At 46.7% G+C, this 23,609-nt stretch overlaps 1 protein-coding gene across 1 annotated transcript; it reads left to right on the top strand.

Moving 5' to 3' along the window:
* Positions 1-821: 821 nt before the first annotated feature.
* LOC135918824 (uncharacterized) lies at positions 822-21,985 on the top strand. Its single transcript, XM_065452516.2, has 2 exons — positions 822-1,862; positions 21,832-21,985. The coding sequence occupies exons 1-2, from the start codon at positions 1,058-1,060 to the stop codon at positions 21,978-21,980; spliced, it is 954 nt and encodes a 317-aa protein (XP_065308588.1). The 5' UTR covers positions 822-1,057; the 3' UTR covers positions 21,981-21,985.
* The last annotated feature ends 1,624 nt before the right edge of the window (positions 21,986-23,609 follow it).

The raw sequence follows: 23,609 nt of genomic DNA on the forward strand, positions 1-23,609 counted from the left end.
CTTGATTTTTTTTATTAATTTAATAATTGCGTTGATGTTTTGACAATGGTGTTATATTTGAGCGAGATGTTATTCCTTGCAAAATAATTTAAAGAGTGGTGCTGATATTGAGAGCTTTTCAACCAGAAATACTTATGCCACAAACGCACTGAAACACCAGATATGTTCAATAAAAACAATTTAGCGAAAGAATAGGCATGCTTGGGGTAAATCAATTTTGCAACATAAAGGTATTTTGAGTCGTAGTCCATATCTTGCTAATGAAAAACATCAAGGCACGTAAAAGCTTTGCTGTATATTTCATATATATTATAGCAATTCTGCGAGGCAAATTTCGACAATCTTGCCGTGTTTTTGTAAATTAGCATTAACTACAGTGTTTCAAATGATATTTTGTAAGTTAGAGGTAGTATTTTCACCCTAGTAGTGCTCAGCTACTGAGAGTCATCAGCCGCTGTGGTTTTTAAATTTTCTTGACGCATTATTAGGTACTTATAAATCGCGCTTGCGTTCCGATGCTCCTGTTAGGGCGTCTATGTCGTATTCATTATACACATTTTTATCTCTTGCAGGCTGTGGTACTGGAATTGTTTCAGTCGGTGTCACAGTCATACTCATGATGTACTTCGACAGGTACCGTGGTGTGGCCACTGGCATTCGTTACGCCGGATATTCCCTCTCATCACTGCTGTACCCTCCGATACTCGCACAATTGGAGGTGCAGTTTACCTTGCGGCAAACGCTTCTAATATTCGCCGGAATCGGCCTCCACCTCGTGCCGCTTGTTCTCGTGCTCAAGGAACCACGTTGGCTGCGTCATACTCAAGATGGAGAGTCCACGTCAAGCGAGTCCACCTGCCGCAACACTGAACCAAAGGGTTGCAAAACAATTCCTACCGAAGAAAACAACGAGAGGAATGGGGCGTTTACGCACGTGCTCTCACGAAACGATTCTGACGCTAAACAAAGAAACGTTTTCATTCTGCCATGCCCAGCTTTAGACAAACGGTGGAATGTAGGGGAGGTGAACTCCGAGGCAGTGAAACGAAACACAGAAATGCCAAGTTGGTCGCAAAGGGAAGACGAAGTCGCCGGTAAGAATATCAGAGCACTTGGGACAACGGATGTGAAATCGTCATGCACGGGGCATTACAGAAAGAAAAGCAGGGCCCTGAGCATAGCGGACGTTGAAGACGGTGTGCGTCAGATTGCAATGGCTGGTCTGGGTGGTTTCCAGAGGAGAGACGTGTTTTCCGCGCCAACAGGGCGGGATCCAAACGACGTGCCAGATGACTTTATAAATGAGAACGCAGCCCAAATCAACAGCAGTAAAAATAAAGGTGGGGAGAAGCGCGAGAACGACTCCACGCTTACAAAAGAGGGTTTCGAGACGCGATCTTTCTCAACGTTATGCCTCAAGCCAGCGTTCTGGGCCGTTGTGCTCGGGGGTGCGTTAATCGACTACACCGACTGTGCTTTCATGGCGACGATCGTTGACTCGGCGCTTGACCGCGGAGCAACGCGCTTTCAGAGTGACATGTCCATCGCTTGCTCGGCACCGTCGCAGCTTCTGGGCCGAACCGCGCTGCCTCTCATCGCCGACCTGGGTTTGGCCGACCGTACAACGCTAGCCTGCTCCTGCTACTTTCTCTTCGCCGCCAGTGCTGCCATCTTGGCCGCGACGCGAACATTCGCGCTCTACGCGACGACATCGGCTGTTGCGTGCATCTTCATGGGCTGCATGACGACGATGAAGCACGTGGTCGTTGCGGAATTCTTCGGCGTCGAAGTGGTGCCGACGGCTTGGGCTGCGAATGGGGCACTCGTGCTGCCCTTGCTGCTGGGCAACCCTTCCATATTGGGTAAATACCTTATGTACCATATATAAATTTTCACAGTATGTATGTGCTGCTTCATTGTGGGCTTATTTGTTTTTTTGTTGCTTTACTTGACACAGTAAGTTGAATGAGCACGGGCTCGTTGATGTCAGCTGATTTATATGGTTGATCGATATATAGTTGACCTAAATATGTCAATTGATCATACAAGATGTTTCAGCGAAAACTTTCAATGTTTTTCACATTGCCTGTGGCAGATAGCACAATTCTAGTCTATGAAGTGCTCTACTTGAACAGGCGGACATGACTGCACAAAATAAATAAAATGCCTAATCGACTAATGAACAAAAAATAAATAATAAATGTTTAACTAATGGCCTTATGACACATATTGCAATTTACAAATTATTGCCCGTGATACTGCGAGACATATCCATCTGAAAAGAATTGTGCGGATGACAACATCTACGAGGCATGCGCCGTCAAACTTGCAGTAAAAATGCACTGTCGTTTCATTTGTTTACTTAGGGAGCCCCACACCAGGCCCCATAGTAAATTTTGGTTGTACGCTGGAAGTTGTTGCGTGTACTCTAGGAAGCGTTCTGCCGCGAAAAATGTTTTCAAATTGGCTCATTAATAGCCGAGATAGAAATGTTTCAGTGCCACTGCATAGCGGGCTTGCAGTGCACTGGGCTTGCAGTCCAGAGCTTGTAGTGCCACTGCACTGCAAGCTCCACTGCATAGCGAGGCACTCTCTCCCCTCGCCCGGTCTAGCCTCCGCAAGTGAAATTCCTTGCCTGCGTTCCCCCATACCAAACCTTGAGGATCGCGTGACGCATACGTCATGGGGGGGCCCGCATTCATTTTTCGAATTCTAGTTTCTTTCTTTCTTTTTTTTGTTTTTGCGGCGCTGCGCACTGCATCTCACGGGTTTAACGGCGAGCTGCTGTGGTTGTCTCGTTTCAGGCAATGCACGATTTTGTGCGCTGTCTACAAAGACACATGACTAGTGGTATAATTCAGTGCTACACGAATACTGAGGCCGAAAAAGCGAATCGCAGAGCATGATCACGCCCTGCAACACGGTAGAAAATGGCACAGTTTTGGTACCTGCGCACGTGATTGCGCGACGGTGAGAACAAGAAGACGAAGTGGAAGTACATCTCTCTGGCTAAAACAAAAAGCACGCAGACATTCCCTTTGTGGATTTTATCATTACTCTAAGCTTCCATTCATCAATTCAAGCAACACATCGCAGAAATAGCAGACGCTGCCTTGAATTATTCTCGAATTCACGTGTCACTACGAGCGATGTCACAATGTACGTAGGCGCAGGGACACGAGTACGTCACTGTCCGGCTTGGAGTGTGGTCGCCGTGAGGGAAAGGGGAAACGGCGTTCGGATTGAAATTTCAGGCTTTTCCGTGGTGTGTACTGATGCAATTCTTTGCACACACGATCGTTAGATCGCATTGTATACTTGTACGGTTGTCAGATCAAGATGACCAGACCTCGCTTCAATGCATAAAACGTCGTTTTATGCATTGAAGCCTAGATAACTCGAACTATCGCTGCAAAATTTGAAAATGGTTATCTCGAAACTGGTGTCAACTTGTTAATTGGTTCCAAGTGTATGTGCCTTGAGAACTGCCCGGCTATAATTTGTAAATTAAAATATGTGCCACAAGGTAGCTAGTCCAAATATTTGAGTAGTGATTTTTATTAACTAGTCAATTATGCATATCAACTTTTTCGCAAATGTTGGGCGCGTCTTCGGGTAGACGAGCTCATGGACTAGAATTATGCTTTCTGCGAAAAAAATTGAAGGTGTTCGCCAAAACACCCAGTTTATGCACCTATATGTTCTCTATCGCATGTGAGCCGCTTGAGCTAACGCGACTGCAAATATAGGTACAATGTGACACAGATTTAACAGTCATTGCGCATGTATTTTTTTGCGATAGCAATTATATGTGCCCTGCAGGCGCATTTCTGCCGTCGCCATTGGCGTCACCGTCGCCGTTGAGTTCCGTATGAGTTAAGGCATGTGAGGGTGATCCGGCAAACGCAGTTCAGTCTAGCGTGCGCGAGGGAGGAACGTGGCCGTGATGCGTGCCCTCTCCTGTAGGCAGCGGGGTGAAGCGAAAAAGGAGGGGAGTACTTCTCACGGTGTAATAATCATAATATTCTTACACCGGCTGCAACGGTGCCATGTTGTCCTACTCGCCCGCCGCTCCGTGCAGAGTGGAGACAACCGCGCCGTCTACCACGGCGTTGCTCACGTGAATCGCGGACGCCGTAGTAGATGCTTTGGCAGACGTCGTAAGGACACGTTGCCGGCGCACGTTAGTCTTCAAAGCGATCTGCGACGTGGCTAAAGCGTGCGCCGGCGAGGCGTCATCTTCAAAGGGATCTGCGATGTTCGCAGAGAGCACGTAGTTCCGGTAGCTTGGTATGCGCGGTGCTATCGATGTTTCATTCGTGCTGAAGCGAGACATGCATGAAGGTCACTTCGCTTGCTGCTGCCGCGATTTCTCACTCCAGAATTTTCATAGCGTGTTTCCGAGCTCACCGAGCGAGATGTGCTCATGTTTACCTGTGTGCGCGTGACACCTTGCTGGTTAGCTTAGTGAAAATACGTTGACGGGCTAGTTGGTTTGAATCCATGATAGAATGTGTAAGCGCGACTGAACAAGGACGTAGATAGAAGCGGACACACAAAGATAGCGCTGTCTCTGTGTGTCTGTTTTGTTCTACGTCCTCGTTGTGTCACGCTTAGCACTATATCATTGTTAATTTAGTTAGCAGGCGAATGTTTACAAGTTTACACGGCTGACAAAGCTACTATTCTTACTTCGTACAGCTATCGACTAAGTTGCTATCGCAATCGGTGCATCGCCTTTCGGGAGAAACTACGAAGTTTTTATATATCACTACTATAGATTTAAAAACAATGCTATTAAGAACCCATAACAATCATCATCAGCCTGTGTACGCCCACTGCAGGGCAAAGGCCTCTCCCATACTTCTCCAACTACCCAGGTCATGTGGAAATTGTGGCCATGTTGTCCCTGCAAACTTCTTCATCTGATCCGCCCACCTAACTTTCTGCTGCCCCCTGCTACGCTTCCCTTCTCTCGGCATCCAGTTCCTAACCCTTAATGACCATCGGTTACCTTCCCTCCTCATCGCATGCCCTGCCCATGCCCATTTCTTTTTCTTGATTTCAACAAAGATGTCATTAACTCGCGTTTGTTCCCTCACTCAATCTGCTCTTTTCTTATCCCTTGATGTTACAGCCATCATTCTTCTTTCCATAGCTCGTTGCGTCGTCCTCTATTTAAGTGGAACCCTTTTCGTAAGCCTCCAGGTTTCTGCCCCGTAGGTGACTACTGGTAAGACATAGCTGTTATACACTTTTCTCTTGAAGGATAATGGCAACTTGGTGTTCATAATCGGAGAATGCCTGCCAAACACACTCCAGCGCATTCTTCTTCTGATTATTTCAGTTTCATGATCCGGATCCGCGGTCCCCACCTGCCCTAAGTAGATGTATTCATCTATCCCTTCCAGTGCCTTCCTACCTATCGTAAACTGCTATTCTCTTCCTAGAGTGTTGAACATTGCTTTAGGTTTCTACAGATTAATTTTTAGACGCACCATTCTGGTTTGCCTGTCTAGGTCTGTGAGCAGGCATTCCAATTGGTCTGCTGAGTTAATGAGTAAGGCAATATCATCAGCGAATCGCAAGTTACTAAGGTATTCTCCATTAACTCTTATCCCCAATTCTTCCCAATCCAGGTCTCTGAATACCACCATTAAACACGCTGTGAATAGCATTGTAGAGATCGTATCTCCCTGCCTGACGCCTTTGTTTATTGGGACTTTGTTGCTTTCTTTATGGAGTACTACGGTGGCTGTAGAGCCGCTATAGATATCTTTCAGCATTTTTACATACGGCTCGTCTACACTCTGATTCCGCAATTCCTCCATTCCGTAATGCTTGATTGCATTACGGAATGGAGGCATGATTAATGCCTGATTGCATGATTCACGACTAATGCCTGATTCCGTAATGCCTCCACTGAATCAAAAGCTTTCTCATAATCAATGAAAGATAGATATAAGGGTTGTTTGTATTCCGCACATTGCTCTATCACATGATTAATAGTGTGAATATGGTCTATTGTTGGGTAGCCTTTACGAAATCCTGCCTAGTCCATTGGTTCAGAGAAGCCTAAGTAGTTCCTGGTTCTATTTGCGATTGCTTTGTAGGCAACGGACAGTAAGCTGATAGGTTTATAATTTTTCAAGTCTTTGGCGTCCTTTTTTTTATGGACTATAGGATTATGTTGACGTTCTTCTAAGATTCCGATACGCTCGAGGTCATGAGGCATTGCGTATACAGAGTGGCCAGGTTTTTCTAGAACAATCTGCCCACCATCCTTCAACAAATCTGCTGTTACCTGATCCTCCCCTGCTGCCCTACCCCTCTGCATAGCTCCCAAGGCTACCTTTACTTCTTCTCGCGTTACTTGTGGGATGTCAAATTCTTCTAGAAAATTCTTCTAGACTATGAAGGTATTCATTATCGGTATATTATTCTCTTCTGCAAACTCTACTAATAGCTCTCCCCTGCTATTCCTAGAGCCTATGCCATATTCCCCCACTGACTTGTCTCAAGCCTGCTTCTTCCCTATCTTGGCATTGAAGTCGCCCATCAGTATAGTGTATTTTGTTTTGACTTTACCCATCGCCGATTCCCCGCCTTCATAGAAGCTTTCGCCTTCCTGGTCATCATGACTGGATATAAGGGCGCAGACCGGTACGATCTTCAATTTGTACCTCTTATTTTACCTTTTACAAGACCTCTTGTAAGACCTGTCACCCTCTCGTTAATGCTATAGAATTCCTTTATGTTACCAGCTATATCCTTATTAATCAGGAATCCGACTCCTGGTTCTCGTCTCTCCGCTACGCCGCGGTAGCACATGACGTGCCCGCTTTTTAGCACTGTATATGCTTTTTTTTCCTCCTAACCTCACTGCGCCCTATTATATCCCATCTAATGGCCACTAATTCCTCCATTAGCACTGCTGGACTCGCCTCACTAGATAACGTTCTAGCGTGAAGCATTGCCAGGTTCAGATTCCTCTGGCTGCCTGTTCGAACCCAAAGATTCTTAGCACCCTCTGCTGCGTCACAGGTCTGACCGCCACCGTGGTCAGTTGCTCCGCAGCTGCTGGGGACGGAGGGCCGGGGTTTGATTGTCGTATTCATATAAGAAGTTGTGGACAAGTACTGCAGCAGGGTGGACAATCCCGCTCTGATGAAGGAGTGCATTATCGGTTCTGGTCACCGGGATCAGGCTGCACTCCAGGCCCGTTTGTGCAATTTTATCAACACACGGATTTTTTTAAATCTTTTGTTTTAATCCGGTGGAAAATTGGGTGGCATCGGGGTTCGAGCCACGGTCCTCTTGCATGTGAGGCGGATACTCTACCTCTGCCAGTGCTGCACCCCAATAATGATACTTGCACGATATTTTACAAAACACACCACGACATTACTGAATGACAGCTTTTCGGCGGCCAAAGGCACGAACACAGTCACAAAACGTACACTGTCCAATCCAACTAACAAATGTACAACCACCTTGCACTCAACGCCAATTAGGATCCGTGTGAATATTTGGCAGGTGCTGCTGCATTAGACAAATAAAGCGGTCTTCTCTTGAATAACTCTTTAAGAGACTACAATAGGGACATATTAATTCTATGATCGGTGAATAGAGCGGAGAGGTCAATGTAGACGGCAGTAAAAACGCACGCTCTTACAAAGTCAATGTCAGCAAGCCCTCACGTGTAGGTCTATGATAAGTGTTAGCCGGGTTACTATACACGCGACAGAATGCAAGGGCACACGCGACAAGACAGGTTCCAGCAGAAGTGCGACCGCATGCTCACCGGTAACATTCCAGCATAAGTGGATACTGCCGTGCTCTGCCGCATTTAAAAATAGAGCAACAAAGAGCGCACGGCCATGCTAACCGCGCCGATCGCAACGGAACTATCTGCAGGCGTCTCGCAGCACTCGGGCATGATTTCATGTCCTCAGAGGGAGCGCTTCCAGGTTGCCGTGTACATGACCATGCCATTAGTGTGGTTCCGGCCACCTGTCTCACGAAGGCTTACGTATGATTGTTGGTCTATGCAAACAGGAAATTATCAGAGCAAGTAGTGATGTTCTTTGTTGTTTCTCTGCGTGCCGAGCTTGCGTACGCTGAGCGCGCACTGATGCAGCACCCCCAAATACGCGCGTGGAACTGCGGTGCCCCACTTCCCCCAGCCGCTGCGCTCGCCACCTCTCTGATTCTCCGTTCTTATGAGGCGACGGTGGAAGTAGTGCCATTATTCACCTATTCTGCGTCTCTCTTTTTTTGTGCGTTGGCGTTTGCGGCCAATAAGCTTGCTGAAGACTAAAGACTGCCACAATATTTCCGTAGAATACTGTAAAAAAAGAACTGCCAATACTGCCAAGTTTCATTGTTTCCTGATATGGTTGTAATTAACAAAAAATTGAACTCATCAGATACGTTCATTTGTCTCGTTCATATATTAGTAAAGAATTGAAGATTGCATGTACAGTCCAGTAGGATTTCGTACGGAAAGTCTCGGATTGCCAGAGCTATCACGGGACGAAAGCGCCAGCAGTACCTTGGCCCTCTGGTTGACTCGCAGCGTCCTGGAGAAATCGGACCGGCGCGCAGTACCTCGCAGCATGCATCACTCGATTTTTCGTCACTGGAGGAGTCTTTCTTTTACATGTTGAGACCTAATGGTTCAAAGGAAAAGAAACATCCCGTCAAATAATATCACGGAACTAGGACTGCTAGTTACCTAAGAAATGAATTTCACGTCATATTTTTGACAGGGCGCTTCAATACCCTAGGTGGAGAATACAATGGCAGGATCAAGAAAAAATTATTTCAGTAATAGAAAATCAGGCTCGGTCAGCCCGTATCGGGAGTATCGCATCAGTGAACCCATACGGCCCTGCTATACGTGCTGCAAATAGCGTGTGGGCTCTAAAACACAAAACTGCCGCAACCAGCTGCATTTATTCACGCATAACAAAGCTTACAAGTATAACTTGTGTTACAGCTTTTGGGTGTCTTACGGTCTAATTTTGCAGTCATGCTCTCTCCCCATTTGTTTGGCAAAGGGGTTTCAGGCCATTGGTTAAGAAAACCGCCTCCCTACTGGTGGCGCCCGAGACTTTCCTGCGCTGCTCGAGCGCAACGCTCTCGTAGATGATTGGGGCTTCTGCACTTGCCTCAACCAACTGCACTTGCGCTCCCAGGGGAGGCGGACACGTTGCCCCGTGGCCTAAGGCGTTCGACAATTCTCTCTCTTGCTGCCTGATTCTCGACCGTACGCGTCGAATGGCTAAATTTAGCTCTAATTGCATTATCACTGTCATCTGTGTACGCGAGGGACGGAAAATCAAGTAGTGGCTCCTTTCCTTTACAGAATGATGTTAAGGCAGGGAGGCAAGGGGTACACTTGCAAACATGCAGACATTACTATATGAAGTTTTCGTTACATCAGGTTTTAGCAAGCGACTCTCTCTCTGCCTAGCTTTATGAACGTTTCACGTCTAAAATAAATTAATAAAGGTAGTGGTAGGTTAAAAGAATAAGCCACGCGTTTTAGGCGCAGAGCTTATTATTAAGCTATCCACCTAATACTAAACTCTACATTAACGTCTCCTAGAGCTAAACAAGTTCACTAAATCGGCGGTATTATTTCTGTCGTTTTTGTGAACTTGTTTAGCTCTAGGTGACGTTCCTGGGTTTCTACTTACAGATCTCTATTAGTCAAGCCTCGGTATTGTCCCTGCGTGCAATCGGTGTCTACTATGAAACGCTGGGTGCACGTATAGTAAATGGCGTCAGTATGTCCTCGATGTTATCTTGCACGAGGAGTCGTCCAATACAAGCTCGGGGATCGTACCATCATGGTCTTTTTCTCTGCTGCTCTCTTTTGTTTGTGGAGTTGCCAACGTGCATCAAAGGCTGGCCTCAGGACGAAAGAAGTGCTAGATTTGTTAACTAGAACTTGGCAACCCTTTCACAAACCATAAGGTAGAAGATGAGCGTTACTAGGGATGTAGTCTTTCATGTACTTGCGCTGTTTTTGTAGCTGGGTGTAAAGGATGGAGGCTGTTGGTTCCAAGGTGGTGAAATGGCAGATCCTTTCGCCATTCTATTACTTGCCTGTTTTATGTCGCTTAATGAGGCCGCGAGGAGTAGATAGTGCATGCATATCACACTGTATGCTTATTCGTTACGAGTGATCTGAGACTGACCGGAAATCTACTTAATTGTGATTATGATCTTCTAGTTGCTGTAGAGACAGATGGTCTCAGTTTACATTCTTCAGTGGCCGGGCAATTGCCCAGCGGGATTGACTTGTTTGAGTGTGCGAATCGCCTGCCGGGCGTCGGTAAAAATTTCCATTCGGCGATTCGATGTCGGTCTGTCGAGGACATCCGGCGATATTATAAGATCACCAGGAGCTCGATAGCTGTGACATGCGGAAATGCTTCTTAAAATCCTAGAACTTGGGTTTTCGTCTAAAGACCGTGGAGTCGATGCACCGCTACTACAGAGCACGCGTGAGCAACGCCCAAGAAGAAAGGAGCATTTGTGTAAAAGCGCGTTGCGCTATGTCTGTTGTCGGCCTTCTAGGTGCCCTTTGGCGTAGTACTTTATGCCTAGGCGTCTCCATGCGTTTCGTTATCGTTTTTGGTGATTGATATTATTTGTCTGCCCATGCTGCAATAGTATTGACACTAGGCGTGAGCTCAGGACCGGAAGTGGTACTGGTGCCTTCCAGCAAGGCTGTTTCTTGGAAGCTGCTTTTGCTGAGAACGACACGTCTAAAATAAATAATAAAGGGAGTGGTATGGTAAAAAAATTCACCGTTTGTTTTAGATTTTACAGCTGTCGCCATAGACCACACTTTCACATAACGCTGCAGTTTCTACGTGGATGTATGCCTAGTCAGACCATTAACAATGCGAAAACCTTCATTGTGGAACAGTTCGAGTTGTCAGATTGCTCCATGTCATAGGCGTCAGCAGAGTATGTTGCCCAGGAAATTATTGCAGCTCGTGCATGACGACGCGCAGTCAAGATTACTGCGCCTCCGAAGAGCCAGCATATACGGAACATAACGTGTGATCTTACTCCATGTCCTTGTTAACTCCTTAATTCAGGTGCTCGCTGACAGATAGCGAGCTGTAACATGCCAATGTAATTCTCTTCAGGTAGTATAATGGCCATACCATCAAAGGCAAGGTCGCATCTTCAATGCCCTAAATAGGAAGTAATGCGTCTTAGTTGGACAGGGTTACACGTCAGTTGGTATGAAAAAAATATGTTTCATGTAGGCCCCTGCAGACTGTATGGGGGCAGTTTTTTCACTAAAAACCAACTGCAATACAATATACGACGTCAAAAAAGCCATGCTTCGCGTAATCTAGATTTGGTCGTGGTGGTGGTGAATTATAGCAACAGGCGGGTTTCACCTGGCAATCAAGGCCGGTAATTGCTCCGTCCGGGCGTCCCTTACAATATACCGCTGAAGGGTTTCACCATATGTCCATCAAACCAGACTCTTTGAAGAATTCCATGAGGAGACGTGAAGTTTCTTTGTGGGCTATAACTGAACCCTCGGGAAATATAAGGTGTTGCAGGCACGCATGCGGAAGATCATTTTTTTTTTGCAGATTCTTCAAGCGAGCGTCGCTTTCATCGTGAAATTTCTGGCAGGACCACAAAAACTGCTCAATGTCTCCTGTCTTGTTGCATTCCGTACAGTTCAGAAGAATTGATTCGCCCCGTCTTAAATATCCAGGCCCATGCATTAGCAGTTCGTGTCCTTATTCGATATAGAAGTGAGCCTTCCTTTCGGTGAAAACTCTTGGTTACGCAGGGCGTATGCGGTGGAACCCAAAGCGACCCAAAGTGATTTCGAATGTCAGATTTGTGAACTTGATTACTCTTTGGAGTCTAGACTTTGGGAGAATGCTAGAGCGCTGCATAAGCAAGAGCACCAGCTTTTTCGTTGCCAGAAATACGAATGTTGGAGGGAATCAACTGAAGCTATACTCTGAAGCCTGTGTTGTTGAGTTCTTTCACGATGGCTAGTGATTTGCGTAGAAACTTGAGGGATGGCCGCCCACGGTATAGTTTTTGTAACGCGGCCTTTGAGTCCATAAGGACAACCACATTCTGCAGAGACAAAGTCTTTAGTTTGCGCAGAGCAGAAGCTATTGCTACGCCTTCCACGAATGTCGACGAGGCTATATTCCAGACGGCCAGGCCACGTATATCTCACAGAGGGAATATAGAATGCAGCTGCGCAGCAGTCTTCGTCTGCTTCGACAGAGCCATCTGTGTATACTTCTAGGTGATTCGGGTAAGTCGTCTTCAAATGTTCCAGGAATTGTGACTTGGCTTCTGCAGATGGAATGCAACTCTTTGACTGCAGTCGTGGCACACTTAAGTTGCTTGTCCTCAAATGTCTAGGGTGGTTCTATCCTTTCCCTCTTTCCCGAGCAGCGCAATCCTAAGACGCGAAGCGTGTTCAGTGCTGCATAAAATGGGAGCGTCGCCTGTTACCTGCAAGTCGTAACAGGGCTTTGCCGGGCGTAGATTAACTCAATCGTAGCAGCTGCATCATGAAAGCTTGGGAAGCCTGAAGTCGAAGAGGGCATGAGCCCGCCTCGTACAGCACTTTCTTGTTTGATGCTAGCTGAGGTACTCCAAGGCAAAGTCGAATACCTTTTCTATGGATGACTTCTAAGCGCTCGTATTGGCTATCTAAGGGTGACATCAGAGGTACCTGATGCAGGATCCGACTGGTAACCAATGCTGTATGTAGCCATACCATTGAGGTCGGGTGGTTGCCCCAGCGTATGCCCGCGACTCGGTTGAGCACATGTAGCCTGGGTGACGATGACGCTACAACGTGGTAAACACCGCGGTGCCAGTGTAGCCCGTGGTCGAAGCTAACGCCAAGAAATAGGACGTTGGTGACTTGTCGAATCTGGTATCCGTCCAAATTCAGCATCACGCGTGTAGATTTTCTTTTCACTCCAGGAAATAGTACGAATGCTGATTTCTCTGCTGATAGTGATAATCTGATCGTTGCCAAGTGGCCCTGAATGGAATTTACTGCTCCCTGAGCTATTCGTGCGAGGCGGCGATGCTGCTGGTAGCCGGATACCCATATGCACATGTCATCGGCATATATATATGCACTGGTGTTCGATGGTTTAGTACTCTGGGGAGGCTACTCATAGCAATGTTAAATGATAAGAGAGGTAAAATTTTCCCCTGTTGCACGCCGCGAAATATACGTATTTCAACGCTCAAAGTGTCACCAAGACGAAGTCTGATGCGACGATCATTGAGAAACGTATGTATGAAATGCAAGAAATGACCCGTGACGCCTGTAGCTTGTAACTGGCTGATGATGGCTGTTTCAAACATGTAGTCGTAAGCCTTGGAAACATCCCTGAAAACAGAAAGAGTCGACTGGCTATCCGCTCTTGAATGTTCTATGTGGCTTAGCTGTCCAGCACAATGTCTGGAGCGGTTAGACGCTGCCGAAACCCAGTCATGCACGATGGTAGTTTTCGACCCTGCTCGACATACCAAGTGAGCCTTGTGCACGCCATCTTCTCCATTAGCTTCGCTGCACAGAAGGTCAGCGATACCGGTCTGTATGAGTCCAGAGCTGCAAGGTTCTTTCCAGGCTTCAGAACCGGTACCACTTATGCTACCTTCCATAGATGGGGGATATCCCCGCTGGCCCACACTTGGTTAAAAATGCCAGCGAATCACGTCGTCTTTCGACCGGTAGGTTAATCAGCATCTTATTACTGATAAGGTCAGGTCCCACCACACAGCGACGTCGGAGGCTGATCATCGATAGTTCCAACTCTATGAGTGGGAAAGCAGAATTCATTAGAGACGACGGTAGCGGTGGAGGCGGGTTCCTTGTGCCGGCTGACCTGCCGGAAGAGTATATTTCAGCAAAGGCATTCGTAATACAAGCCAGCTTCTTGCCTAACTTCATTGCTAGGGCTTTAAATGGCTTATTTCGTCGAAAGTTTCCAGCGAGATTATTACCAACCCACCATATGTCCTTCGAACTGGCGTGAAGACTGATAGGCTTGCACAAAACGTTCACGCTTAGGCTTGCACAAAACAAATCTCTTCTTAGGTTTCCATTGCATTCATTGGTGGGTCGCCCTTCGTCCTCATCAACCTCCCTTCCGCTCGCCTAGGGGCAGCGCATAGATTTTTGAGCTTTAGATCCGGAGTGGGGAAGTGGTCAGGCAGCTTCATCTCAGTGGTAGCTAATCTCTTGCTACGTAGCATGTCCGCGAACAGGTCTCCAGATGATTCGCTTAGGCCGTCCCTGTACGTATCCCAATGTGTCACATGACAGGATCATCGGCCGTTGGTTCTATATCCAGCTATGTTAACGAAGACAGGGAAATGATCGCTGCCCATTCTATCTTTCCTCGTCCTTGCGATGCGAGGATGTCCGCTGAGTGTAATGTCAAGTCAATGACACTGTAAGAGGCCAGTGGTCGAAAAAACGTTGGTTACTTGTCATTTGCCATGCAGAGTCCCTCTGTGTCTAAAGCACTAACAATTTACTTCCCACGTGCATCAATCGCCTTGTCACACCAGAGTAGAGCGCTAAAGTCCCCACATATAATCCTGTAAGCTGGGCAGCGGCTGCAGAGATCTCTTTTAATTTCTCCCATCGAGACCTTCAGGCGAGAGCTCGCATGTACAGAGGCCACGCTGAGGCTTCGGTTTCGCAGCTGCGCTTGTAAAGCAGTGACTTCCTAAGCACTGCTGCAAAGGTCTTGAACTGGTAGAAGCTAATGTGGTATTTCACGTCTTACATATAGCATGGCGCTTCTCTTCGGAAATGTTGGAGTACTTTGGTTTTCCTGTGCGACATAACCAGTAATTGATCTGGAACTTGGAGGATCAGCATCGGACAGGGCAAATATTGACACAGGCATGTTGCTTAAGGAAAGCGACAGTTCAGGTACGGAAGACCCGCACAGTTCTATTGCATAATAAGTGGCATCTGGGGGCGAGATGGTGAACCTTGTGTCCTGACGGCATTCATATTGCTAGGTGCTTTAAGAAGAGGTTTATACTAGCTAATTACCATCGTACAGCAAGCGTAACACAAACTAAGACTACTCTGAACCTACCTTCGCTATTAACCCGCAGGAAACAATCACGTCTATGCTTATTTCATAAGATTACATAGTACAGAGTACTATACAGAGTAGCATGCCAGCGGTTATATACGCGCCGGCAAAATTCTCTGTTCTTCTAATAAAGAGCCCTCTCTCTCTCTCTCATAAGATTTACTACCAGAACGCTGCGATTCGGTCAGCGTGGATTAACCCAGCACCATTCATCTTCTCACGTAGAGATCATACGCATAAGGTACATGTTCCTCGCTCTAACCCACTAACACATTCGCAATCATTTTTACCCAAAACGTGCAACGAATGGAACGGTCTGCCAGCATCTATTGTTAATATAAGTAATCCTGTTCAATTTAGAAATGCTTTAGGTAACTACGTGAAAATCATGAAACTTGCGTTCAATATGTCATGTGACTTGTTATTGTATGAGTGCTATTTTTTCAAATTAACTATGTATGTATTTACCTATCATTCCCAACCTGTATATTGAAGGGTATGATGAGTTTTCTATGGTGAACTACGACTACTATTTTTGTATAAATTATTGAGCTAGTATAATTTTCTATTTTTACTTATACTGTGCCTTTCCTGTATATAATTTTTTTACTTCCTTTATGAAGCCTCTCCCCTCTGTTATGTATATTTACTCTGAGGGTACTGTAAATAAATAAATAAATAAATAAATAAATAAAGAGGCAGAGCTTAGAATCCCTGACTCGAGAGCCAATACTACTTCGAGCATGTCCTTCATCAAGCTCGCCGGTATTTTCTCTATGCGTGATCGCAAGGCCTTGAAGAGAGCACGTAGCACCTGCTCACAGTCTTCCTGTGGTGTTTTTTCATCGCAACGCGATTGGGGTCGCTGCAGTGCAGACACATAACTTCGCTGCTCCGGTTGTTCAGCAGCCTTCTCGTCTACGGGGCCTCTGTTCATTTATTTGACTCCTTTAGCCGGTCCCCTGCGCGATGGCATCACTTCGTTCTGCATTCCTGGAGAAGTCTTCAGGCTTGGAAAATCAGTTTCAGCCTTTAAGCTACATTTGAATTTGACTCTCTGTGACTCTACGTCTTTTATTTCGTCATATTTTTCTCATCCTTTCCTGTAGGCCCCTAGATAAACGTTTTCTTTCGCTTTATTGCCGCTCCCCGCGAAGGACACTTGCTATAACTAGCTGGACGACCACCACTACAGTTTGCACAAAGAAAGTTCTCGTTGCACTCGCATGTTTTGAAATCATGCGGTCCTCCATATCTCTTACACCGCTGCTCACCACGGCAGTACTTGGCCACATGTCCATAGCGCTGACACTTGAAGCACCGAGGTGGTGTCTCTACGTAGTCAATGATCTCGTGTCTTGTGAAGCCCAAGTTGATCTTCTCTGGACGGTTTGTGTTTGGAGTGAATGTAAGAACCACGGTGCTGGTTGGCCTGGACTCCCAATCGGATTAGGAAGTTTGGACGCGTCGCCTGACTCTCCTTGCATGGTAAACACCTCGTGGCTTTAGGCATTCCAACAGTTCCTCGTCAGTGTACCACTTCGGTACTCCTCTAATAATACACGTGTTTTACAGGTACGAATTGGGCACTCGTGTTGAGATTGCAGTCCCTGAGATTCACTTGCAACTGAGAAGCGAGATCACATGCTCGTCTGTCTGTACATCTATAAGCAGCTCTCCTTGAGCAGTAAATCGGCTCCTAACTGGCGATGCGCCAAGATTTTTCTCAATTTCCGTAGACAGGAAAATGGGATTCACGTTTTTCAGGTCGGCTCCTTCAGTGGCAGGGGTAATAATCACTGGGACTCCGACGGCACTCTCCGTGCCATGGCACACAAGCCTGAAGCCTTCATCGTCCAGATCTGTGATGTCAGTTATGTCCCAATCATCAATAAGCGTATACTCGTCGTGTCTTTCTGCAGCCTTATATCGCTTACATTCACAGTTGCTCTCAGGGTCAGTCGGTTGCCTCTGGCCGGGTGTCAGGTAAGGCGCAGTCATGAGCGAGCTCTCGCCGCTACCAGATAGGGCTCTTCTGCAGGCTCCTATCAAAGCGACGGGAGGCGAAGGCCCCCTGGCCTCCTGTAGGGAAAGTATCTTGGCGAGTCATCCGATGTCTTCGACAATTCTATCTGAGAAAACGTCGAAAAAGCACAAAAACACTATCGAAAGCGAGACAGCAGTGCGACTGTGTCTCACCAACCTTCTTCTTCTACCACGTAATCTAGACATACAGTAGTCTCTGTGCAGAATATTACGTGGCAATACATGTACGAGAGGAATGGTCACTAAATGCTCAAAAAAATAGAGGTTATTCACACCGAAACTGCGAAATAGTTCACCGACGCTGCCTAACGCGAAATTTCAGCGCAACTTTGTACGTGTTTTGATTTCATAATATAGTGATTGGCGCGGACAAACTGTTTCGTGTGGCGCGTTGCAAACGGAGGGAAGTGTGGACCGACTGCCTCTTTAATCGGAAGATCTCGAGAGGCAGTGCGTGGATGACGCGTGGGCGCGATTCACAGCAGCCTCCGCAGACAGACTTCCGTCCATGCACTGCTTTGTTTCCGTATATGGTATCGGTGGGGTAATCGGTGCTCAGACGACGCGTGCTACCCTGGCACCATCTCGAAGCCATCGTCACCGCAGAGCCCGTCTTGCACTGCACCGCGGTTTTATTTTCACGCTTTCGCCATGCAGTCCTCCTCCGCTTTTCGCCTCATGGTTTCGCTCTACCCTCCTCCTCCGATTTCCTCTTTGCGATCTATTCGCTATCGCCGACGTTTGTGCGCCATTGCGCCCCGCGTTTCCTCTTACATCTTTTGCGGTGCTAATTCGCTTGGTCACGAGGAACGCTGACGCCCAGGCTCGCCGCTGGAAGGGGCGCCTGAGAGCTGCGCTCTTGAAAAACGGCGCTATTATCGCTCATCGGAAGTGACGCGCGACTAAGACTAAACCGTTGCGGTATATTGGCGGACAGCTCCCACATGTTTGCTAGCCGTATCATTTTTATACTGCTGGCGGCTTCCTGCCTTATGCAAAAGCCGTTGTCGACCACGATGTTCTGTCAATGCGAATAAGTTTTCTCGCAGTTAAGCTGGTTTTCTGCATGTGGCTGTCTACTGGAAATGAGCAGAGCATCGCTGCGTTGCGTCTCCGCTCAGAGACGAGGAGCGCATTCAGGTGACCATGCTAAGGGACCTCAGGCAACCTTATCTACAGGCAACATCTGCCATCTGTAGTAAACAAGGAAGCAAGAAGTGCCGCGCAAAGTTCATGTAAAATTTCGCCCTTTACAATCTCGAGACATCGTTTTCCGCGGAGTCTGCACCATGACCGCCGCATCGAAACGCAACATGTGGTCCTGCTGAAAGCGGTTCTAGCGCTGGGTAGCAAAGGCATTCGTTCGTTTACTTAGACGCATCCCCTATAGGCGGTTTCACTCGCGCGGTAACAGCAGCAAGAGAACGGCCCCAAGGAGCTACTGGTCACGGGCCTCCTCAGTCTTCTGCACCGGAACACAAAGCGTCTTTTTCACTTCTTCCGTTCGTCGGAAAGTCTATATTTAAGTTTTGAGAGACAAGACATGCGCATTACGCCTTGATATATTATTACATGAAATCGCTCGTATAACTTGCGCTAATCTTGACTAGTAAAATTCTTATGTACAGAGGAAAAGTTTGAAAATCTGCAGGCTTAGATATTAACGCATTGTTCCTACTCTAAATAGCGACCAATGCTTTTCTTGCTCTCTAGATTTAGCGGGCTAGGTCGGTAAACAAAACCGGAAGTCGTCCGGGGCGTATGTTTGCAAAGAGTGAAAGGGCCTATAGAGGCGCACCAAATGTCTTGAATATGCTCCACACACCGAAGATAATCGCTCAGAAATGGACGCCTTGGGTCACTCTGGCCCCACCACCTCGGCACGCGTCGACAAAGTGTGCCGCATTGATTGTCGTGATTCTTCGCATTACGTAGATGTGAACTACGTTTGTTTCTGCCATTTTTTGCTTTGTTTAATCATTTTACTCGCGACCAATGAAAAGTAGCAGTGCGAACAGACTCTCTATTAGATGTGCTCTGGGAAGTCAGTACCAGTGCATTTGTTTACAATTTTAGTGACCTGATATGTGGAATGATTGGCATCGAGGTAAGAACAATACAGTTTCACCGAACCGAGCGCAATTGTACTAATCCGCAGAGCGCGCTTGGCAAACATCTTGCATGAGTAACTGACTGTGCTCGCGACATGCACCCTGGACAACGCGCAGGTTCATCAAGTGCAGTTTACATGCTTCGTGCGCGATTGTTGGCCCGTGTCTCACTTGAGTGCTGCAGCGCGGTGCACACTTGAGCGCCGCAAGCTTAAACGAGAAAGATGTTTTCAGCCTTCCTCTCAGGCGTCGTTGCGTCTGCCCATCCATCGCTCATGTCCGAATGCGTGTCCGAGCAGGCTTTTGCCGTTCAACGCCAAGCGCTCAACAACAAGAAAGCACGCCCATCAAGCAGCAAATGTTGAGCGTCGGGGCCCTTACGCGCCAATCATTGGCGCTTATCATTCATTGGCGTTTACGCGTCAATGATAGATGAGCAGTCGCCACCGGTTCTGGGACTTTCGCCAAATCCGCAATGCTACCAAGCATTGTTAGATGGTCGCATTCACTCCTTAGGTTCAATTTAAATTGTGCTCAAAAAAATTACACAATTACCAATCCAGCGGCTTTGCCATGATTGCTGTGATAGTACATATTATACATATAGAGCCATTCTAGCCCTAGTGAAATTTCGTTGCAGTTGGTTTTTAAAGGTTCTGCGTCGGTGATCCATATACTGATCTCACCTGCATGAATCGTAAAATGCAATTTGTCGACGCTGCTGCATTCGTGGGTAAACTTGGTCATGATCGCGTTGAATTGTGTTGGTTCTATGATAGCTCGTTTTTGTAGTTCAAAGTTATTCGTGTAAGTCTTTGTACGTATCTTTTGAGGAGTACGCGGTTGAAATGTGTGGACTTTCAGGAATGCATACAGTCAGTTGAGAGGCCTCCCTATGCTGCATGCCACGCAGTGGAAATCCCGATCACCGCTCAAAAGATTATTGCGTCGAAGGACCTTGCAAGGTCTAAGACAGAAAGTCTGAGGGGGTCTAGTTGTAAGCCTCGTCGTGTCTTGCTCATTCTTCGGCGTAACAAGTGCAAGCTGCCTGGTGTACGCGCAAGACAGCGACTGTGAGGACCAAGGAGCAGAAGTGCGCTGGCTACCCGCCCGTGTTTGACGTAGTGGGGCGTCGCTCGTCAGGGACTCAGCTACGCGTGCACTACAGGCTCTAAAGTTCTAGTTTCGCGCTCTTTGGAAGCCCGATTTCGACGTGCCGAAATTCCCTGTGTAATGATGTTTTTCCGGATAGAAAGTGCGATATAGCTTGCACATAAATTCGCTTCAATTTCCCGATTGCAACGAGACCGATGAAATTAAAACATAAAGTTAATTTTTGTATATGTCTTAATTAGAAACTAATTTCCTCCTATGCTTGGTGTTGGGATCCGTTTCTGGGTTCGTGGTTCGGAGCCGGGCGTCACTCAGAGGGTCACTTGCCTAAGCCCCCGATGCGCCTAAACGCGGTAGCTGGCCTTCGCTATATTAGGGCATCGTGCTAAGCTGGCTTCGCGGAACTACGCCGTCGTCCGCATTTATCGCAGAGAGTTACCTCTTGGTTAGGAGATGAGGTCGGTAGAGTGAAGGAAACAAGACACGCGTTTATTTTACGTATTTACACAACTCGCTCCATATATGGGTGCACACTCCATGTCGAGCACATTTCACGTCTGATCCCTCATGCATGAGCACACAAGTTTGCACAAACAGCCGTTTTCCCCAGGAAAACAGACGAGGGAATCTGATGACTGAGTCTCGGGCAATCACAATGGCCGAACTGTTCGCAAAATCCCGCTCTTTGTCACACCACCTTGCTGTACTTCACTGATGATGTCTAACCTTCGAAGCATGAACGAGCAAACTGGCAACAGGTGTTCACGCTCTTTCCACGAAAAATGTTAACGTTGGTTCATTGCTAACCGTAACGGTCAGCTTGTCAGGGTCATGAGATCGGCCTCCGTGGTCGTTAGCGCTTCTACGAAAGGCGGCTGTTGTAACCACGAAGTGAGCTTCCTTGTTTGTGCGTCATAGTTGGTGTCGGGCTAAGTCGCCGTCTCGGTGGGCGCTGATGAAGAGGCTGCTCGCAGGGAGAACCTAAAGAATGCGCATTACCGTTTTCGGACGCAACACCGAAGATAAGGTGTGATCGGTGGCATGGTCACCAGCGATAAGAGGCCGTCACCGAAAGAACTGTCCTTTTATATCAAAGCAGCTGTTTTTAACCATTACTTGAAATCATCATAGAAACACCTGGTATGAGCAGCTCGTAACGCCACATGACTGTTTGATACTGCATTATATATTGCTATCACCATTCCCGCGATGGCAAGTGTACGCCAGTAATGTAATGATGCAATCGACCAACCGATCACGCGATAATTTGCTGTGTGAACATACAAGCCATTGGAATGCTACTGACGCCTATCAGTGGTAGTGTATGTTAAGGAAGAAATTACGTGCACGAGGACGTTTTGATGAATAAATCATCTGTGTTTTCATGAATTACTCATTCTGTGCAGGGCTATTCCGGGACAGGCAAGGCTCCTACGACCAATTTTATTATTCGCTCTCGGGACTTCATGTAGTCGTCGGTGTTGTATACCTGTTCCTACTGTTTTCTTCAAAAAGAAGCATGAAATCCTGGACTCCAACGAAACGGAGGAAATAGAAATGCATTATATTAGCTTGTGCCATTAAATGAGTGACTGCTTGAGATGATTGGTGAAACATTCCTCAAATAAAAAAAAAGTATTTGCGCGCGTGGTCCTGTCGCCTTCTTCCTTCCACACTTTGCGCACTCAAAATATTTTTCCTTGTTTGCACGCACCGGCGCGCCTCATAATTAGATCGTGGTTATGGCGCATAAAACCCCATAATTTAGTTTACCCTAATTTGGATATGTGCCGCTCTTTGTGGAACTTCTCAACTTGGGGTTACTCAATGTGTGCCACTGATTGTGCGACAAGCGAGAAAAGAATTTTCAGCGTTCGTGGGCACCGGCGCACCGAGCTTCTCGTCTCGGATGCCACACGCGGATTTCTCGGCAGTGCCACTGGATGGCGCAACGTGTCCAGAAAGAAGTGCGAGACATAAGCCTGCTGATTGCACGACGCGTTTCTTGACATTCGCACTCACCGTAGTGCCATGCTTTTCGGATGCTACACCGTACTTCGTGGCCGTGGCGCTAGGAGGCCCCAAGTGCTCTTAGAGTAGCTAGAAAGAGGAGTCCCGCTGAAGTGCACGCCTCATTCATAACTAGTTTCGACGGTCGCAATACGTTGTGTCGAGGTAAGTAGGCTGTTGGATCAATAAATTGTTTCATTGATAACGCACTGCCCTCGACAATCATCGCAGAAGTGGTTCCGCAATTAATTATTTAAATTATTTATTTATTTATTTATTTATTTATTCATAATATCCTGCTAGCCTTCAAAGTCTTTATGCAGGGGTGGGTATACTATATTCATCAACACATAATCTTAATCATTGACAAAATACATATTTTGTTCCTTAAGGGACTTGCGCACAAAGGTACACAAGTACTGATTTCGCGTCCCACAGCCATGACGTGTGGTATACGTCATGTCAGAGAGCAAACGAAGTTAAGCTTATGCTTACAAGAATGGAGACTCAACCTTACTAGCAAATTCACCTGCCGACAGGTACGCCTTAGTGCTGTTACGAAGGCAGCGTAGGACGATTCCCTAATCTCTGCTGGGGACCTGTTCCACTCTGGCTGCTTTCGCGGAAAGAACACTTCAGGGATATCGCAGAAAGTAAATGTCCCATAGCTTTTTGTAATGGTAAGATCGGGTGGCTTTTTTTTTTTTACAAACACAATAGAACGGTTTTTTTTTGTAAGGTAACACGCCAGAATTATATTTTTAATCGAAGAATCACTTAAACTGAAATTTATTTATTCAGCAAGGTGCCACCGCCACTTGAAATTTTACATCTTTCATACGATGACCTCAATCACACAAATACAACCATGAATTTCTCCGGTGAGTATCACATCTTTTTGTGCACACATCTGATTCCTCCAAATGCGGGTTCTGTTTTACCCATCTATATAATATTGCCAAATCACTGTTAATAAAGAGTGGTTCTTCTGTCAACCATCTGGTCGCGCCAACGGGTCCATTAACCTGAGCATTCTTTTTTTATGTGAAAGCTTCTCAACATGTTGTAAGTTTAAACGAAGTATCTTGAAGCATCGCAGTCCTTTTTTACCAAATCATTAGAAATAACAAGCCCTCAGTCTATGAAGATGGTGTAAACCCTTAAAAACCGAAAA

Source organism: Dermacentor albipictus, chromosome 2, assembly GCF_038994185.2.
Source record: "Dermacentor albipictus isolate Rhodes 1998 colony chromosome 2, USDA_Dalb.pri_finalv2, whole genome shotgun sequence".
In the NCBI taxonomy this organism is placed as follows: Eukaryota; Metazoa; Arthropoda; class Arachnida; order Ixodida; family Ixodidae; genus Dermacentor; species Dermacentor albipictus.